General features: G+C 36.5%; 2 protein-coding genes across 2 annotated transcripts; both read right to left on the reverse strand.

Moving 5' to 3' along the window:
- Positions 1-355: 355 nt before the first annotated feature.
- LOC134217675 (probable cytochrome P450 6a14) lies at positions 356-2025 on the reverse strand. The gene is made up of 2 exons (XM_062696486.1): positions 845-2025; positions 356-783 (listed from the first exon to the last, which is right to left on the reverse strand). The coding sequence occupies exons 1-2, from the start codon at positions 1923-1925 to the stop codon at positions 368-370; spliced, it is 1497 nt and encodes a 498-aa protein (XP_062552470.1). The 5' UTR covers positions 1926-2025; the 3' UTR covers positions 356-367.
- An 11383-nt stretch (positions 2026-13408) lies between these two features.
- Positions 13409-15983, reverse strand: LOC134213386 (cytochrome P450 6a8-like). The gene is made up of 2 exons (XM_062692400.1): positions 14814-15983; positions 13409-14752 (listed from the first exon to the last, which is right to left on the reverse strand). The coding sequence occupies exons 1-2, from the start codon at positions 15877-15879 to the stop codon at positions 14337-14339; spliced, it is 1482 nt and encodes a 493-aa protein (XP_062548384.1). The 5' UTR covers positions 15880-15983; the 3' UTR covers positions 13409-14336.
- Between the last annotated feature and the right edge of the window lie 4671 nt (positions 15984-20654).

The raw sequence follows: 20654 nt of genomic DNA on the forward strand, positions 1-20654 counted from the left end.
ATTAATAGCAGTCTACCAAATTGTTTTAATGCGTTTTTTGTTGTTTCCAGATTTCTACATAAATTTTGGAAAAAGTGGAAAAAAAATTATGGCAACTTTTATACTATTGAAAGCTGCTTGAATTTCGTCTCGGGTAGGTACTTATCCCGGGATTTACGAGATTTCAAAAAATAACTCCCGGGTATGGGAAATCCCGAAAGTAGGCAAACTGGAATTTTTTGTCCTAGGACGTCTCGGTTTGGACTCTCCAATTACATTCTAAGCGTCACCTATTCAAAATTGTTTTACATGGAATCATAGTTTATAATAGAATTGGTTTACAATAAAAAAAGTACATTTATTATCTTCAAATAATGTGAACAATATTTCATATCTTCTCTACTTTCAACCACAACCCGCCCTTTGGACTTAAAAAGCCAACCTTTGCATCTATCTCCAGTGGCACTTGGCATTTTTCTCCGATTGAAAATTTAAAGCTGTTGAGCAAATAGGCCAATCCAATTCTGGCTTGCATCATGCCAAAACGCAAACCTATACAAATTCTCGGACCTTCACCGAAGGGAGTCCACGCGTAGGGATGCCGTTTTTGCTCCTCCTCTGGGCTAAACCGTTCCGGATCAAACTTTTCAGGATCGGGGAAAATCTGAGGGTCATGATGGATACCATAAACGGGAACGAACAAGCGGGTGCCAGCCTCGATAACATATTTTGAATCCGGTACTTTGTAGTCCTTAGATGCCACTCTCAAATGTATTGGAACGGGTGGATACTTACGCAAAGCCTCTGAAAAAAAAATCATCAATTAGAAATACTTAGCTAGAGCTAGGCTTTTTATCCAACTTACCGTTCAAAATTTGATCCAGATATTTCATACTTGTGATAGATTCATAAGTCATTTGCCCGTTGTGCTTCCCCAAGACATCTTTGACATGTTCTCTTCCTTTATCTTGAATATGCTGGTTTACAGAAAGTTCATAAAGCGTCCAAGTCAATAACGTAGAACTGGTTTCGAACCCAGCCAAATAGAATACAAACGCCTGAGCGGCAATTTCATTGAACGACAAAAGCCCTTCACCGCTTTTGGTTTCATCCGGATTTCTCATTTGTATCAGCAAATCCATAAAATCATTTCTTCGAATATTGTTTTTCAACCTATAATCAATAGTTTGTCTAACTGCGTTCATGAAGAAATCTGAAATGTCAGTTGGAATAATTTTAATCCCCAGCTTCCTCGCAACAGATGGCATGGAGTTCGTCAAAAACACTGTTGGTTTTGGAATCTGATTCGAAAACAACTTTCGACCCATAGCTCTAAATTGCGCGTCAGGATCTTTGATCGAGTTGCACTCAATCCCGAAGGCGCACATCCCGATAACGTCCGTAGTAAACCGCGCCAATAAGTCTTTCAGCTCGAACTCACTCTCGTGTTGTACTTTTTCAATCATAAAATCATGAAACTGTTTCCCCGCAGCTACAATCGTTGGAAACATCATCTTCATCTTGCCGGAGGTGAACGTCGGCGACAATTTATTCCGGAGCATTTTCCATTTGTTGCCTTCCAGATTGAACATGTGCGCAGTAAGTGGATCAGCCTTTTCGGTGTAGAAGTTACCCCGGTCATGGAAGTATTGGAAATCTTTTACAAAGATGCACTTCAGTAGTTCCAAATCCGTTACAACGGCAACCGGTTTGGTGAACATATAAACACCGCCGAACGAACCTTGGCCTTTGAGTTCATTGTAGAACTTTTGGAACAGTTGACCCATCTGCACCGTTCGATTCATTTCCTTCACGTTTCCGTATAATAATTCTGGCTTTACGAACGGAATGCCACGATCAGCCCAATACTTATTTTTCTTGTCTAGATACAGATAGGCCGCCAATGCGATCATCACCGCGGCGATGAGCAGATCCAATGGTTCCATGATGCTGCTTATGTGTCACACATGCGCTAATTCAACAGAATGTTTTTGAATAAATCGTTGAAACTTTTACCCCGTTGAATCTTCCCGAGCAATTACACCGCTTGTCAGTGACTACCGTCCTTGCGGAGAAATCGTTGATGTTTTATTGGCTGACATTTTTTCGTCAACGCCAGTTGGTGGTATGGGTCTTATTGATGTAGTACCATGATAATGGTGCTCTTCGCGGAGTCTGCTGGGTGGATTCCCTGGATGGCTGATTTACTTTGTTTGTTTGCACCTTGTCAGGCAAGAGAAGCATGGCCGGAAGCGCCCTCACCGGCCGAAAATATAACTCATAATGTCTTCTAATAAAAAAAACGACATCAATCCACTTGACTTCTATGATTTCTTTCTCGTGAAAAAAGCTAACTATGTAGGTCCGATGTAGCACTGCAGCAAGATAAACTTATCTATGCATTTTATTTTTGACTTTCTCGTACACCAAGATGTAACAAAAGGGCTAAATGTTAATTCCTAAAAAGATATTTGTTTTACAGAAAAAATAGAAAAATAGAGTTGTTGGAATCAATCATGGATTATAATTATAATAAATAATAATTATAATAAAAGACAGAATCACCGTCTTCGACCAGAGGTCACACAGACTGAACACTTGACATCTAGCATGAAGCAACGGACAGGACATTTACACAACACCCAGTGGACCAGTGGAGAACTTTTCGCTTTACGAAAAGTTTTCTCCCTAACGGGGCGGGAATCGAACCCACATTCCACAGCATATGCGTCTAGACGATTGACGTCGCTAACCGCACGGCCACAAAGCCCACAATCATAATCATACGAGTGAAAATTGCGAAGCCCGAAAGTTATTAATAAGAGATGTGTTTCGTTATGAACAATGCACAATTTCATTTTTATTTTCAATAAACAAAACAGCAAAAAGGGCCAATGGAAGCCCGCTTAATGAGAGTGAATTATAGAAATTCTGTTCGAATTTCTGAGAATCCAGGGTAATACTTTGTGTCTAAGGCTCTTCCAGTAAGAAATCGTTCGATGCTATAGCTTTCACGTACACTAAGTGTACGAAAAGGTAAAACATAAGCACTTGTTATGGATTGTTATCATTGTCTGATAACAAAATACGGTAACAATAGCTTGAGATACCATTTTTCACGAAGCAGCTACGCCGCAATTTCTAACAATCATTGCATGACTAATCGAAACGAAAGGTGACATTGCATTCTTCTACATCGACCAAATCTTTGCATTGTCACTGGATGCTTAGGACATGATTTTCAGAAAGAAAGTTATTAAACATTTGTGCATTTTTATTATGAAATTATTGGGCCATAGAGTAATGCTACAAAATTTTATTTAGGTATTTGAACTAATGTTGTATAGAAAACTTTAGTTTTCCAAAAATAAATATAAACTGAAAAAACCTAATTCTTGTTTCTTGTTGTTCTCTAGATTAGGAATCAGAGTGAAGTAATATGGTTAATAGATTTGAAACTTGGATTTGGCTTGGTTATAAATCTAGACCAACATTTGAAAAGGGCGTAACAGCCAAAATTTATTACTTCTGATTCTACATAGCTATATATGTAGACGAAGAATCCGAAGGAATGAATTTTGGTTGTTACGCCCTTTTCAAATGTTGGTCTAATATTGAAATGGAAATAGTTTTTGGTTATGACCTGGAGATTTTATGGCAAAAAATTGACTTGGATTAGAATATTAGTTGGAAAAATTGGATATGCATAAAAATGGGAAGAAATTTGTTGAGTACAATAGTTAGTTGGGTATTATCAATTCATAATAATCAGTTTTCAACAGTAATTTTGTATGATGCAATGTTCAGAGTTTCTAGTAACCCTGCGAGCAAAGGCGTAGGATTGCCAATCCGGAGAGGGCGAGTTCGATTCTCGGTCCGTCTAGGATGTTTTCGGGTTGGAAATTTATTTTATCCATTGTACTTCCCACACAAGATACATGCTAGTGCAATGGCGGGGATATAAAAGCTTGCATCTAAAAACTGAGGAAATACTATACTAGTTGAAAAACAGGCCAAGTTCCAGTTGGAATGTAGAGCCATTGAAGAAGAAGAATAATATTCACGTTGAATATTCCAGACACATTTTATCGGTCTAAAGAAACACCTGATTATAATTCTTTATATTTGAAGAACTCTTATGACCATTTTGTTAGTTTGACTTGAAGATAAGTAATGCTTTTTCTGTCTACTGAGGCGTGCTACCTCATTGCTATTCACTAACCGATGATGACCACCGATCAGTCATACAGATGATATTTGCATATCAGTCATCAATGCACACTAGAAGTGGATTACGCAATTTGTAATATATGTCATCTTCACACTCCCCTTCATACTGGTTGTGCATGTGCTAAGACAAGACAAGACAAGATATCTCATCCTCACACTCCCCTTCTTCTACCACTAAAAAAAAACACATAGACTAGGATTTTTTTTAAATTATTTATTTAAACTTTTCGAAAGTTATAGTCTAGTCCGATTTACAATCCAATATCCGTACTCAATTTTCATATTCAAAATCATCCGAATTCAAAATTGAAATCAAATATTTAAATCCAACATTTGATGCAATTTTCCAACCCGTAACTCAATAATGTATGAACCCAAAATGCAAATCCAATGCTCCTATTTTATGAGCAAAGTTGAAATCCCAATCCAAAGCTTTGGAACGCTTTCAGAATTGAGTGTCAAAATCAAATATTCAAATAAAATATTCAATTCAAGTTTTTTTCTATCCACACTTTTTTTCTTTATTTGGCCCTGCATATCAACTTGGTCTGCTATTTACGTTAGTTCCTCGGAGGCGAGCCAGCCTGGGGCTGCAAGTCTCCTTAATAAAGCTAAAAAAAAAAAAACGTTAGTTCCATATGGTTTCCACAGTTACTAATTAAAAGCTTGAACCTGTTACACTTTGTTCGATGCGCTTCCAAGAAGTGGAAATACCCGAGCGGCGTACGATGAGGGCTCTCACTCCGCGAACTGAAGTTCAAACTGAAGTTCGAACTGAGGTTCGAACTATGCCACTCTTTTAATATGTATATGGCGTTAAATTCCATTTGCTTTTCTTAGTTGCTAGATTATTGTACGCCAATTTTCACCATGTGACGTTACAGTTCCAATATCGTCGATAATATTATTCGAGTCTTCCCAAGCAGCACACATGTTGCAGAAAAGTTGCAGTAACAATCAAATTATATGCAATCAAATTTGGTCATATTTGTGTTGCTGCAACCAAATCAGTGTGAGCTGTGCTACTCGGGTTGGAATGTGCATATTTTCATTATTTTTTGTGTCTTTATTATATAAACTTGCAGCCCTGTAGACATCAATCGGTGGAATTTGCCCACCTCCTTGTCTATCGTACCCCATATAAATCGAATGCCTTCCTCTTGTTGTCCATTTCAATGACTGTCGTTAACCCCTTTCGTAGGTCTTCCTCTCATTGTTGTCTCCTAAAAAAATTATTGTCCCGTTACAGATGTGAAACATCGCCAAGAATGTCAACTATGTGAACATCAGCAACCTAATTATTTAAGCACCCTAAATTCCGTTTCTTTCCTACTATATTATTGTATTCCCTAACCTCGACCAAACCGCGAGTCTTTCGGTTCCCCAAAACTAACAGTATGTATAAGATTTAAGAAATGAATTGTTAAACTTGATTTCGGCTCGGTAACGCTTCACGGCAATTGAGCCTCCAAAATAAACAAAAGATTTAAAAAAAATCGGTGGGATTTAATATAGTACTGAACTAACTAATATCATGCCAAAGAAAAAATCGGAAAGTGTCTGTTCCGTACAATAATCCCGACCAGTTGGTCATAACAAAATTTTATCACAATTATTTTGATTAATTATTTTAGAGCGTCTTAGGGGAAATGCTACAAGGTTAAAAGACTATTATTCTTCCATTTACTTTCACTATTAACTTTTTTATGTATCAACAAGCAGATACGTATTTCGTTTCCTACTTGGAAACTTCTTCAGTGTTTGTTATCTACAATTATTTTAATATGGGTTACAAATAACGAAACTTACAATAATTCTGTTATAAATTCTCTGCCGAAGATGGAGGATAGAAAATTTCATGATCGTCATAACATAATTACAACATAATGTGTTATATTTATTCCTACCGAAAAAAATGTCTACATTTTTGGTACGTATAACTTGTATGCAGTATAACTTGAACCTACATTCAAAGTTGAACCAGCTGGACAAAGTTAATTGCCAACATTATGGATAATCATAATCTTTTCAAGAACATAATTTGTTATAGTATTAGCTATTTTCACCACTTTTTTATGTAACACAACGAGTTTTTTTTTGTTCAATAAATAACATATTTAGTAATAGTTTTGTTAAAACTAGAAGAGATTTTGTTACAATTTTTGTTATTTTAACTACTAATGGTGCATGTTTTATAAAAACCGCAGATATAGAAATCTGCTGTAACAGAATAACAAGGTCTGATATAAATCAGTTACTAACTACTGGTCGGGATGTCAAAGAATGTAGGAGGTTCCTTCATCAGTGCTGCCACCTGGAAAAGTTTAGAGAAAAAGTTGAACCATGGAAATTTGACATGGCATGATATAGAAAATGAGAATTGAAATGTCAGTAGAACGTTATAGAATTTTTTTCGCCAAACAATTTGTAGTTTGTGGTGTTAGAAATTCAACAATCTTAAGCATTAACTGCTTATTCGAAAAAAAGAGTATAAAAATCGAGATATCATGTCTATCTTGTATGCTTTTAAAATTCTAACCCCGTAAACCAAGATTTTTTGAGAAACATCCTTAATTTTTGTTTTATAACAAAAATATATTTTATTTCCTATACCACACCGTGTGAAATTTCAATGATTCTACTTTTTCTCTCGATGACAGCTGGTGGTTTTCTCCTCCCCTATAGCGCAAAGACATGCAAAATTACAGGCAGACTCAATTGTTCGAACTTAATCGTTTGTTATTATAGGTAACACTATCCTATCTCCTCCTGTTTTTTGAGTATGAGAAAGAAGTTTTCGTAAGTAATTCCTCAGATAAAAGTGTTTTGTTATTTCAAATGTATTTACATGCACACATATTTGGAGCACGGAAATAAGTGCAACATTCAATCAAACTTACTGTTATTTAGAATGGAAATAAATTCGCCGCTTTTAAAATTTATCTAATTTAATTGAGGCAAGCACTATGGATATACTATGCCCAGTAAGTCAATGTTTCCCATTCTAGGCCGGATGGAGAAGCGAAGTCAACATCTTTGGGTTGTCAATCCCACGCATTTGCTTGCAAGGCCAACTGGAGACTTGCCCTCAATCCCATTTCCAAAATACAAGTCCAGTATTCAGTTCTATCTCGTAATCAGAATCTAGTTTTTAAGCATATCCAATTTTTCCAACTTATATTCTAATCCAAGGCAATTTTTTGCCATAAGTTCTCTAGTTAAAAACTATTTTCATTTCAATATTTGAAACCAAGTTAAATCCAAGTTTTAAATCAATTATTTTTTTAATTTATTGATTTATCATATTACTTGACCCATTGGCAGAATCAAATATCAAAATACATACACAATATCTGATGCAAATATACCATAAATAAACAAATCAATCCGGCAATTTTTGAGCACTTTTTGCTTCTGGAATTTCAACTATTTTAATTTCCAGATATATTCCTTTTTTCGCTAATGTATCCAGCATTGCAAACCAAAACTAATAGAATCTTTGCTTCAGCAGACCAAAACCAATAGGTACTTCGAATGGGAAAGCCAAACCATTTTGGTGGCGAATCATTTACGCCGGCGCTTCTCCAGAGCGCCTTCGATATGCTATGTAGAATTCGATGAGAACAATAAATAATTCAATCCTTCACGCCTAAAATCAATTAGGTTTTCAGCGATCGTGTACGTACACGCACGTTTCACTCACACTTTTAGGGGAGAATAGTGCATAATGCACCCCTGGGGCAAAATGGCCTCACTCATAAAATCATTCATATAATCTGTTGTAGGACATTTATGAACGAATATTACTATTTCAATTCATATTTAGTTATCCATCATTGAGCTCCATTGGAAAAATTGAGCAATATCCCTTCATATTCACACAAATTTAACGATTTGCTATTCTGCCACCACACCTGTAAGATTGTAGCTCAATCCATTAAGGAAAACAAACAACCATGCGTTCACCATCATTTTACATGCAATTGAGTCATTTTACACCACCATTCGGGCGTTTTGCCCCATGCCTATTCTTAAAACATTCTTTAAATACGTCAAAAAGTCATAATAACCTTATTGTTTTGAATAGGAATACCATTGTGAAATGTAGCTGGGTTTGTAAATTTTGTACCTATACGTTGAAATGGTTGGGTATTCTTGTTTATATGGGCGAAAACATCGGAAAAGCTTAAGCGGTGCATTTTGGACTGTTCTCCCCTACTCGGTTTGTTTGCAACCACGAGCAGCTGTCACGGCAAAATCAAATGGGATTGTTTGCAACCACGAACCTGCGTTCGTGTTGGTGAGAAATGTCGGCGAGACCCTAATATTGCTTGTGCCACCAATTTTTAGACTATTGCGAAAATTGTTGATGGCAGCTTACTTTCCCTCAATCATAGTACTCAATGAGATCTGTTACGGTTGATAAACAATTTACCGTACGTCGGTCAGGCAACGGTTGTGTTTATAAAATACCAATGATCAAAACTATAACTCTTAAGCGTATGGTTACATATTTTATGATTTTGATATATCAATCTATACAATACAATACAATACAATCAATACAATAAGATTTGCAAACTATTATGAAAATATAATTAAATACTTTAATTTTCAATTCACCCATAATTAAGTTTAGCGAATACGTTGTCGATCATGATCCTTTTATGTAGGGATGGAACCATCTAGATCTAAACATAGGTGAATAAAATAGCGCTGGACATGGGATCGTTTAACATGACTATAACAAATATGCTCACGCTGACTGTCAGCAAAGTGATCACAAACCTTTGATTTTTTATATATAAAAGTAATAACCAGTACGTCGAAACGGTTGGCATCTATTATGACTCATTGAAGCAGCAGGTGGAAAAACACGGGAAAGACGCAACCCAACACTTCCTCTGCTATGACAGCTGATGACGAAATTGTGGAATTTTTGAGGTAGTGCTCCTGGTGCCAATCAGATCATTTGGCGTATCGATAATAATTAGGCCCTCGTTGGAGCATACGGATCGCTAAAATATTATAATCAAAATGATAATACATATAACGCGAAATTACCATATTGTCTATCAATAAACCAATAATCCTCTAGATCTTTATTGATCAGTACCGCCTATGAATGCAGTATTCTGGTTTGACAAGCAAAAATAGGGAGTCAGTCAAAACAAATGTTAAAGTATCAATCAAAGCAATCTTACATTTCTGATTATGAGGGATCGTGGCTGAGAAAATAATATTCGCTCAGGAGTCTAACAAGGTGCAAATTTCTCAATAACACAGAGATATGTTTGCTTCACACAAAACGGACCTAATGCAGAACAACACCTAGATGAGCGACACACAGCCACAAAAATAGCTCGTGTGGTTTTATTGTGGTGATTAGCTTGGATTTCAATATTTTCAACAGTATTTGGTTCCTCATGAAACAAGCAATCGGTACAAACGTTTACATGTTAAAAAGGACCGTAACTGTAACTCATTTAGGTGTTGTTCTGCATTAGGTCCGTGTTGTGCGAAGCAAACACTTCTCTGTGTTATTGATTTTAAGCGTGTTCGACATCACAAGCCGAAACTGATGAGCAAATCATGCAATCCGGTGCTCTTCCAGAGCGCCTTCGACGTCGCAAGTCGAAACCGATGAAAAATAAATCAATTGATCTGGCGCTCTTTCAGAGCATCACCGACATCGTAATCGAAACCGATGAGAACAAATTACTTCAACCGTGCTTTTGAATTCGACGGTACAAGCCGAAACCGATGGAAAATACTCTATTCATCCCCCACTTTCTAACTGCAGAATACTGTGTCTAATAAAGCGTGCAACCCTGTGGGTTGCCCGACAAAGAAGGCATGGCCTGCTATTGACTTCTCCAAATGAATAGAAGTGTGCGTGATTCCGCGGTATTCCTCTCAAAGAGTTTGTGATAGTTTTGCTGCAACTAAATTACCACCCACTTTTATTTCACACATCCTATACAGTGACATTAGTGTTGGTGAATCTGGCTTTGGAGAAGTCAATTAACTAATCAATGATGACCTGACCACCGATCCATTATACAGATGATATTTGCATTTATGTCATCAATGTACACTGAAAGTGATTAACCAAATTTGTAATATATCTCACCCTCACAGTTACTTCAATTCTTTTACAAAAAGCTATCGCTCTTTTTTTTTTAAACTATCTTGTAATATTTTTGTTGTTCGCCTATCTTAATAGCCTTTTGAACATCTATTTTAATTTTTCAAATTTTAATTAGAATTTTAAACACCCAATCTTATAACTCAAGATTGTTCAATTTGTCTATTACCCTTTCTCAGAGTATATGTAATTAAAAGTGGCGACATGTGCTGCATTTGACAGATATCTAGCTCGTCTGGAACACGATTTTGTTCCAGCAGATGAAATTTGTTCCAATTCTGACAACGTCGCCACTCATTACATACACTCTGCCCTTTCTCGACACTCCAAATTCTAAATCAATCCAACCCAATTAAGGATGTTCTTCAATTCCCCCGATTTGATCGACTTATCTAAGTTGTCTATTACCCAAGTGTTAATAATATTCTCCTATTGTACTTGATGTGTCTAATTTATCTATTAAATTTACTTGAAGGACTTTTCGCTGGAACTCTCGTAAAAATATTAACAGGAAGTTCCGCAAGAATTCGATGATTTTTTTTTTATAAGAAATCGTATAATAATTTCCAGTAGAATATGCATAAAATTTACAAGAATTCGGTTCAAATCCAAAGCAATTCACAGAATCTCTCGGAGGAAATACTACAGGAGTTCACGGATATTTTTTTTGCCGGAATAAATGGAGCATTTTTTGGAGAAATTTTAAAAGGAATTTTAGGAGGAATTTAGCATTGAAATCTTGAGTATCTTTAGTAGTTTCCGACAAAATTGTTAAACATTTTTCTGCATGAATAAATGGATAAATTTCCGTCGGCATTGCTGAAGCAGTTTTTTTTTGGGTTTTCTGGATGTATTCCCTCAAGATTTTCCGCCATCGGCAGCAAAAATAAAAAATGTCGATGTTAAAATAACCGGCAATTATCAATCCTTATCTTATTATTTTCCTCAGAGATAAAACCAAAACCCGCAAGTTAATTTAAGGCAACACGCAGCATATTATCTTTAATAGTGAACTCCAAGACTTCAGCAGTGATGGGCGCTTTTCTACTGACAAGTGCAATAGCACCTCTCGTCCATCGCAGTGTTCAAGAATTGGTGCTAAGTTTTCCGCACTTCAACAAATTCAAGAAAACATCTTATTTAGTTTGAGTAGGTAACTAGGTCCCTAAATTACTGTTCTTAATTTTTAGTTGGCTGTGATGGAACCTTCCGTTGGACTTCAATCAAACTAACCACAAGAGGTGCAGCTTATTCAAAATTGAACAGACGACCGACGATAAGGAGATGGAAAAAAGGATAATGGGTAAAGCGCGCCAAGCAGCAGTAATGTAAAACTTATCAAATTAGGTAAGTTTTTAAACTTAAACGTTCTGCTATAGAATACAAAGTAAGGAAACGAATTCATTATACAGGTGGTCGGGATATAGCCAAACCGCACCAAGCGGCTTTTCAACTGACTTATTCGTTCGTAAAAAGAAAACGAAACCATTTCATATCAATTCATGCGTAGGGGAAAACAGTTCAAAATGCACCCTTTTTACGATGTTTTCACCAATAGAAACAAGAATACCAAACCATTTTAACGTGGTGATGCAAACTTTACATAACCAGCTGACTTTTCCCTTTTTGTGGCACAGACCTGTTGGTCCATATATATTTTTCATGACTTTGTAACGCATTTAAAAAATGTTTTGAAAATGTGAAATGACTCAATTGCATATAAAATAAAAGTAAACGTATGGTTATTTGTTTTTTTCTTGGTGGATTGAAAGTTAAGGGGTTGTCTTTGGAAAACGAGCAATTCAGTATAAGGACCGATTTCAACCAAATTTTGTACACGTATTCACAATGAAGAGCCGATCGTATGGGAGGATAATTTGGGAAAGGGGGAAGGGGTTTGGAGGGAGGGGTATTGTTCAGAAAACGGTACGTCAGGCGTGAAAATCGTAAGTCATAATGTGCGATGGGCGTATCGGACATTGGGCATACTTCAAATTTCCCATTCTTTAGATAGGTTATTTGAGATTGTAAAATTCCCCGGAAACCAATTCTTTTAATTAAAAAAAAATCCAAAAAAATAATAATTTCCCGGAAATAACATATCTTTGAGAATAACTTTTTCCGCAAGTATCTTAAGTATCTTGAAAACATTTCTCCGGAAATGACGGAAAAATACCAAAAAAATATTTGCCGGAATTAATGTTTTTGAAAGTGAATTCTACCTTATTTTAATCATTGGATGTTCTTTAACCAATCTTTTGATTTCCTATCAACTGAGGAAGTACCAACAATAAAACACGATAACCCCGTTTACCAATTGGTTTTAGCGAAATCAAATTGACAATTACAACAGCTGCAAAATCAAACTGGCAATCCCGGACAAGGCCGGGTACATACAGCTAGTCAACTATGAAAGCTTAATAATTTTTCTACGAAAATACGACCAACAACGTTACAAACCTTGTTTCGAGTTCATTGCGATTTAATCCAGCAAGCGCCTGGTGAATAGGCACCAAGTCTTACCATTTTGTCATTCAACCGGCATTGACTTTATCTAGGGTAGGTAGACGATTGAAACCTCAGCCTATTATGCTGTGGTTGAGCACATTTATCGTTGTAGATCTTCATATATTTTGAAGCTCTTATCAAAATTATGCCACCAGATGGCTTGCTTACTTATGGTTATTACGCGAAGTAGTCAAAAACAACAATAATTGTGCACAATCAATTATTTAGTTTTGTGCGAAATGGACTTTATATTCGGCATTTTTTTCAAATCTGAGCTCTGGTGGTGAATGCTTTTTCAGCCCAATAATTGTTCGTAAAAACCGGAAGGTTATAATGTACTGCTTCAAATGAAAATAGCAAGCTGTATTTTGGATACAAGCGCTTTAAATATTGCCCAATCAAGTTTTGGTTAATCGTGTCGCTAGACTAATTGAAATTGTGTATTTCATATGACTGCTAATATAGTGTGATTTTTATCCGTTCATCTAATGTGTGAAAATGTGTAGAAAGTTCATTCAGAAAACATCTTAATGGAACAAAAGAAAGAATTTATTTTTGTATTCCGTATGGAATCAACACACATATATTATACCTGCTACTCTGTGTTCTGAAATTGTCACTATGAGCTTACAAATTTTCATCATGGAAGAATAAAAGAATCGATAAAATAAATGGGAAAATCTGCTAGTAAAGAAAGTAGTGATAAGGAATAAAGTATCTCTCGCATTGTACGTTTTTACTGGTACCTTATCAAATTAGGTTTTACTTTTAATATAATCTGTGGCTGTGAAATAGATCGAGTAGAAGCATCGAGAACAGACATGGAGGCTCATACAAAGTTTCGATGAAATCCTGTGTAATGCTCCGCCAATGCAGACTGCCCTACATACAAACTCAATCTCACCAAGCGATGGCATTGGCTTACACTACGTAAACAAATCGGAATGAACACTAGCGCTAAAAAGTAATATACGGCAAAACGACATACTTCAAAATAACCAATACAAAAATTTACACATTGGCACGATTCAAGATTAACGTCTGTTCTCTGTGGCAGAAGCAACTATTGGTTATCTGCGTTCTGCAGTAAGGTAGAAAATGTTCGAATCGATATTAACACTATTGCTTCAATTGCATGAAACTACTCAGCAGAATTTGCATTTTATTGAAGGATCATTTTTAATCTCATTGTTCTTTCGCCTAACTTCAAAGATTAATATGAGGTTATTGGGGTTATGTGCTGTATCATACCCTGTGATGTAATACTGCGTGTTTCTATTGCATTTTAGTTTAAAATTATTCATTGTACCTGATTGTCCTCTGCGAAGTAGAATATTAGAATTTATACCAATAAATACAATATTTTAGAAAATATAATCATTCAATTAGTTGGTAAAAATAGACTAGAGGCAACAAATTGCAAGTACAGCATACATGTGTGTACCGCAACTCTGTCTTTTATGGCATCGATTCAAATTTTCTCCACTTTCAACCACAGTCCCTGCTTTGGAGTCAGTATAAAATTATGCGTCACAAACTCCATCTCCCCACTGCTGTTAGGTCCCGGTGAGAATCGAAAATTATTCAACAACAGCACCAACCCGATGCGGGCCTGCATCATTCCGAATCTCACCCCGATGCAAATGCGTGGCCCTTCGCCAAACGGGGTCCACGCGTACGGGTGTCGTTTGCTAACCTCTTCCGGGCAGAAACGATTCGGATCGAATTTCTCCGGTTCGGGGAAAATTTCCTCATCGCGATGGATCGCGTAGACGGGAATCATGGTTGCAGTGCCAGCCGGAAGAACTGTATCCGTGTTCGGAACATGGTAGTCTTTGGTGGCTACCCGGAAATGTAGCGGAACCGGTGGATAAAGGCGCAATGTTTCTGAAAAGAGAGAAAAATAAGTTTTTGAAGTTACTGTCCGTAAATAATTTGAAATCCAAACCATTAATGATCTGATCGATGTATGTCATCTCCATAATGGCTTCATAACTCATAACACCGTTGTGTTTTTCAAGTGTCTCCTGAACACATTTTCTTCCCTTCTCTTGAATATCCAGGTTACGTGAAAGTTCGTACAACGCCCATGTCATTGTCGTTGACGATGTTTCGAAGCCGGCAATAAAAAATACGTATGCTTGTGCTGCAATCTCATTTATCGTGAGTTGATCTGAGCCAGGCGATTGCCCCTCCAGCATTCCTATACAAAGGTCCATGAAATCATTCCGACTAACTTTGTTTTTGACTCGGTATTCGATGGTGCTCTTTACCACGTTCATGAAAAACTCCGAAACGTCGGGAAGAATTTCAGTGATACCCAAAAATCGTGCGAAATTAGGAAACGTCATTTTGAACAAATCTTTCAAGTCATTTCGGCGTGTCTCAAAATGTTTGCGACTCATTTCTCTAAACTTTGAGTTCGGTTCCTGCATCGAATTGCACTCAATACCAAATGCGCATGTTCCAATGATATCGGTCGTGAATCTTGCCAGCAAATCTCTCATTTCAAATTCGCTCTCTAGCGTTGCTTTTTCGTTCAGATATTCTCTAAATTGGTTTCCAGCAGCAACCATCGTTGGGTACATCATTTTCATTTTACCAGAAGTGAAGGTCGGTGATATTTTCGATCGTAAATTCCTCCACTTGGCCCCTTCCAAACTGAACAGATGCGCAGAAAGTGGATCATCTTTCTCGTTGTAGTACATCCCACGATTTTGAAAGTATTGGAAATCCTTCACCAAGATACATTTAATCAGCTCCAAATCCAGTGGGATGGCGATCGGTTTGATTACCATGAGTATGCCAGCCAATGGGTGTTGGCCTTTGAATTGCCGATACCATTTTTGAAACTGCTTTGCCGGATGCGTCGTTTTGTCGATCAGATCGAAACTGGCCGGAATGTGCGGTATGTTGAGATCGGCGAAAAAGCGCAGATGTTTTCGCAAAAGGTAGAACCCGTACGATAACAAAATTATAACAGCTGATAGCAGTACTGATGTGACAGCGTCCATCTTTAGTCGGAGTTTTAAATCACTGAATGGTTACTAAGCTGAGGACAGCGATATCATATCAGACAACTTAAGTATTATCGCAACGAAATCTCAATCGTAACTGATACAGGCCAGTCGAGAATTGGTTGAGTATGAAAGCAGTAAACTCGTTTGACTGTATGAACACACACAGAGTGGGTGGGAATGAGATATACGAAATGATCTAATTGGAATTACGCATTTGTTGTTGAAGGAATGAATGAGGCACGATACATTTAGACAAATTTGGAATTCATTTTAACACACACAGCTCTTCACACCTTCATTCGGTGGACAGTTCGAATGCGTGCAAAAACAGAAAGCAATAAATCCCATCAGTTGTTTTGAAGAGCTTGTGGTGGTAATGTGCTTAAGCAAATTTTTTATGTTGTTTATGGAAGTGAAATCGAGAATGATTTAGATTCATCCTGCAGTTTTATATCATTGTATTTGTGCTTTGTGTTGTTTTATTATATGTGCAATGATAAATTACTGGTAGATAGATTGTATATGCAAGAATGACGTAATTGGTGCAAACTTTATAACATTTTGAAGGGATGGATTGACAACAATATTCGATTGTAATGTGGAAGAATCGAAGGATAAATTAGAACAGGGACTGGTTACAATTTCTTTTTCTTTCAAACCTCCTCAAACTTCTGAAGCAATAATCAAATAAAACTTTTTCTTTCGTGAAATAGTTTTTGAAAAACGTTGTATAATTATGAGATTATAAAATTCTTGCATTTACTTCTATTTTGAATAATTTAAAGAGTGAATCAAGTTTGATAAATTCGAAGTACAAACTAAAAGCTGTTACAGATGGCTGGTATTCTGCTAATTTTTAATCAATTGTTTGCCTTATTAAGGTAAAGTGACTTATCGGGTGTTAGAGTGCATAAACATTTTCTACAGTAGAACAGTAGGGATGTACATGAGCTGCATGTAGTACAAACCAAGTTTGATCTGATACTAAATATTTTGACGTAAACTACGTCTAAGGGGAAGACTCCGATACAGGGTGTAAAATGAAAATTTTAAAATTAAGGACCGTCACGAAATCATGTAAGATTTGCAACAATAATAGGTCCTTTATCTTTCAATGGATTTTAAAGATTTATATATCAATAGATTCGCAAACTCTCCAGCAATTTCCAAGTAGTATTGAAACTTTTGAGTATCAACGCCTAACTATTGAAACATTTTAATTATTTCATACATGCATCTCCTATGCAGCGCGTTCCAATCCTTGGTAATTGCCTCTTTTTAGGGTATTATCCATTGTTGAACTGGGGTGTATGAATGAGGTGGCCCAGCTGCTGGAAAGTAGGGTCCCACTCTCTCACAGAGTGGAAGATGCTGCTAAAGCTGGGTAGTAGCCTGGGACATGGATATATGAAAAAAATAAATTTTCGTTCCCTCGTATTTTTCAGAAGCCTTTTGGGTCTTACAATGCATGTACGAAATTTCAGATCAATCGGTGAAACTATATTTTAGCGCCGGCGATTTTATTTTTCCATAGGATTTACTATGGGGAAATTTACCTTTACAAAGAAAAAATCCTCAAGGTGTCCCATTATTCTCTAACGATAAATCGATCCAACTACATCATAGGAAATTTAACCAGCAAACTTTCATTGGAAGACCGCAAATTGATCCGACGCTCGTGAAAAATGTTATTTACATAAAACTTTTTGCTGTATGAACGCAAGGCTCATTGCACTTTTTGTTCCAGCATCACTGCCGTCTGCTGCTTGCTGTTTTGTGCCCGAGACACCACTTTGCGTGGAGGATTCGCTTAGCATGAATGAAAAGCGGGTTACTAGGGATACGTTTATAGGCCTTGCTGTTTGAGTCTTCGTCCTTCTAGGTAGAAGAAATTCAACCAAATTTCAATGAAGGTGTGATTAACAAAAAAAAGCATGTAACGCACAGTTTCCACACACAATACAACGAAGCGACTATAGATGCGAGGTAAAGGTTGGGGCCTCTCATTCTCGACGTCAATAGTTCGAAGCTGGTCTGAACGTGAATTTATTTTACGATTCTAATATTCTTTAGGAAATTCTTTATTTCTTATTTCCAAATTCTAACTTTCGAGAAGCTTTCTAGTATTTCTAAAAGACTGAGATATCATTCTTGTGATACTGATTTCAGAAAAGAATAATTTAATGAAATTGCTTTGCTTCTTTGATATTTGATTGATTCAATAAATCAAATCAAAGTCTTGAATTATAACTAATTTTCTATTTTTGAAGAGGGCATTCCTTTGACTTTCATAAAAACTTTTTTTTCAGCCGTGTATTTTTTTTAAATATGAAGTGATGATTTGCTTAATTAGTTTACATCTAATCAGTAATGATGTTGATAGTTAATAGTTATATTTTAAAATAATGAACTACTGTAAAAATAGTTCTTAATATCACCGTTGATGTTATACACGAATATTTTGAGTTCATAAGTAGCAGAGGCGCCGTCACGTTCCGAGACGTGGGTAGGACAAAAACTTGATTATCAAATCTATTGAATACTTTTCGAGAATTTCAGGGACTTTCCGGAGATTTTTTCGGACATCCTCTTCTTCTTCTTATTGGCATTACATCCCCATACTGGAACAGAGCCGCCTCGCAGCTCAGTGTTCATTAAGCACTTTCACTGCGAGGTTTCTAAGCCAATTTACCATTTTTGCATTCGTATATCATGAGGCTAACACGATGATACTTTTATGCCCAGGGAAGTCAAGAGAATCCAATCCAAAAATTCTCTAGACCGGCACCGGGAATCGAGAACCCAGCCACCCCCAGCATGGTCTTGCTTTGAAGCCGCGCGTCTTACCGTACGGCTAAGGAGGACATCCTTAGATATGTTTAAATTCCCTATGACTGTTTGGACAGTCTTAAAATTTTATAAAATATTTGATGATTTCAAGCAATTATCACTAGCTTCTAGGAAATCTATCAATGAAGCTCATGATCGTGCAAAAATCGTGGGAGTTCAGTACTATTTACGGTTTTCCAGAAATCTCAAGAATTTCAGACTTTTTTCTTCTTAACTTCTAAGATTTTATGTAAACGTACGTATATTTGTGATTCCTACAGCATTTGGTACAATAATCATAAATTGCTTCATATTCGCATATTTCTGCGATTGTTCTCTCATATCTTTGTTTCATTTCTCAACTTTTGGAGACGAGCTCGGCAGTCTGGTGACTACCGCTTCTGCCTTATAGACATGAGCATTGGCGTAACTACGGGGGGGCTAGGGGGGGCTATAGCCCCACCTAGGATTTTGCTAGCCCCCCTAGAAAATTTGTTACTTTGTATAAGTGTTATACATATCTAGTCCACTGATTATATACGGGGGTATATGCAGGGAAAGGATTGTCTTCATTATCCAATTACTCTCTTCGAAACACTACAGCAATCTATTCGCTCAAGTTTTTGAATTTCGAGCAATTGTTATAAGGCTTGTTCACGACAAAATTTGGACCCCTCAAAACAAGTTGTAACTTATGAAATACCAAAGGAAATACCTCATCAACAAGTAAGTTAAAAAATATATTATTTATTAGTATTACAAGTACTTAATGGATAATGGACAATTCCTTGAGATTTTCAAGTTTTTCTAGGGTTTTGTGAGTAATTGTTATCTAAATCGAGCGTATGATCTTAACCTTCCTAACTAATACCAATCCTACTTAAAAGCTGCAGCGCATTTTAATTATTACTGTAGGCTTCTTGAGAAAGGTTCGGTAAAACTCTTAGATTTCAAGTAGAGGTAACTAAAAGTTGAATAAGAAAGAACTTTGTACTCTTTCGGATGGATTTTAGAAACTCCGCATACCTACTATTCAATTCTCTAAACTCCTATTGTCGCTGCAGCAATGAAACCAGTGAAAATGTCTCAGTAGGCGTGAAACAGACCTACTGAGAGAAAAGATGTGTTAAATGTTCCTATGTGTTAACTTGTTAATTTGTTTTTTAACTAAATTGAAAATTAACGACCAATAAGTTGTATTGGGATGTAAAACTGGGGTGGCATTGCGCACCTCGACTCGAAACGAGCAAACCATGCAAACTGTCATACGAAAGACCTGTCGAAAGGAGATGCGCAATGAGGCCCCTGATTTTTTTTAAAATCATCCTAGAAGTTATTCTAACAGAAAAGAAACGTTAGTTTGTTGTGGTCAGATCGCCGTTTGAAAGCTCGTAGGAATTGTCAGGCCACTGAATTGAAAGCTGGCGAAAAGAGTTTAACTAACTAATTTATTCAATATTTAATTTATAATGTATTCTAGATTCGAAGCAAATCAAAAAATCCTTCAAAAATCAGGATCGTGTTTCACATTCTATTTACGGTGAGCCCAACACCTATGGTTTTCTGAACCTATCAAGCATTTTAGGAATCCTACGAGATTTCTAGATTTTTGTAACAGGGCTGAGCGTCAATGAACATCAGTAGAAATATTTAAGTCGTCCATTACATTGATATCTGGTAGACCAACAATATACATCAGTTGAATCGAGCGAAAATGGTAAACTTTCTGTGTTATGAGTGTTAAAATAGAAAAGTTTAAAACAAAGTTAGCCCCCCCTAGAATTTTTCACTAGTTACGCCAATGGACAGGAGGTCTGCCAAAGACTAAAAGACTACATTACATAATTTTTTTTTTTTTTTTTATCTTTCGTTTATTTGGAAGGCTCATTTTCCGTGAAGCGTTACGGAGCCGAAATCAAGTTTAACAATACATTTCTTCA

The sequence above is a fragment of the Armigeres subalbatus genome, chromosome 2 (assembly GCF_024139115.2).
Source record: "Armigeres subalbatus isolate Guangzhou_Male chromosome 2, GZ_Asu_2, whole genome shotgun sequence".
Taxonomy (NCBI): Eukaryota; Metazoa; Arthropoda; class Insecta; order Diptera; family Culicidae; genus Armigeres; species Armigeres subalbatus.

Coding starts and splice junctions, on each gene's coding strand:
- LOC134217675 (XM_062696486.1), bottom strand. CDS start 1,925: ATGGAACCATTGGATCTGCTCATCGCCGCGGTGATGATCGCATTGGCG. Junction 784..844: donor TCTGGATCAAATTTTGAACG/GTAAGTTGGATA, acceptor TTTTTTTTTCAG/AGGCTTTGCGTAAGTATCCA.
- LOC134213386 (XM_062692400.1), bottom strand. CDS start 15,879: ATGGACGCTGTCACATCAGTACTGCTATCAGCTGTTATAATTTTGTTA. Junction 14,753..14,813: donor CATCGATCAGATCATTAATG/GTTTGGATTTCA, acceptor CTCTCTTTTCAG/AAACATTGCGCCTTTATCCA.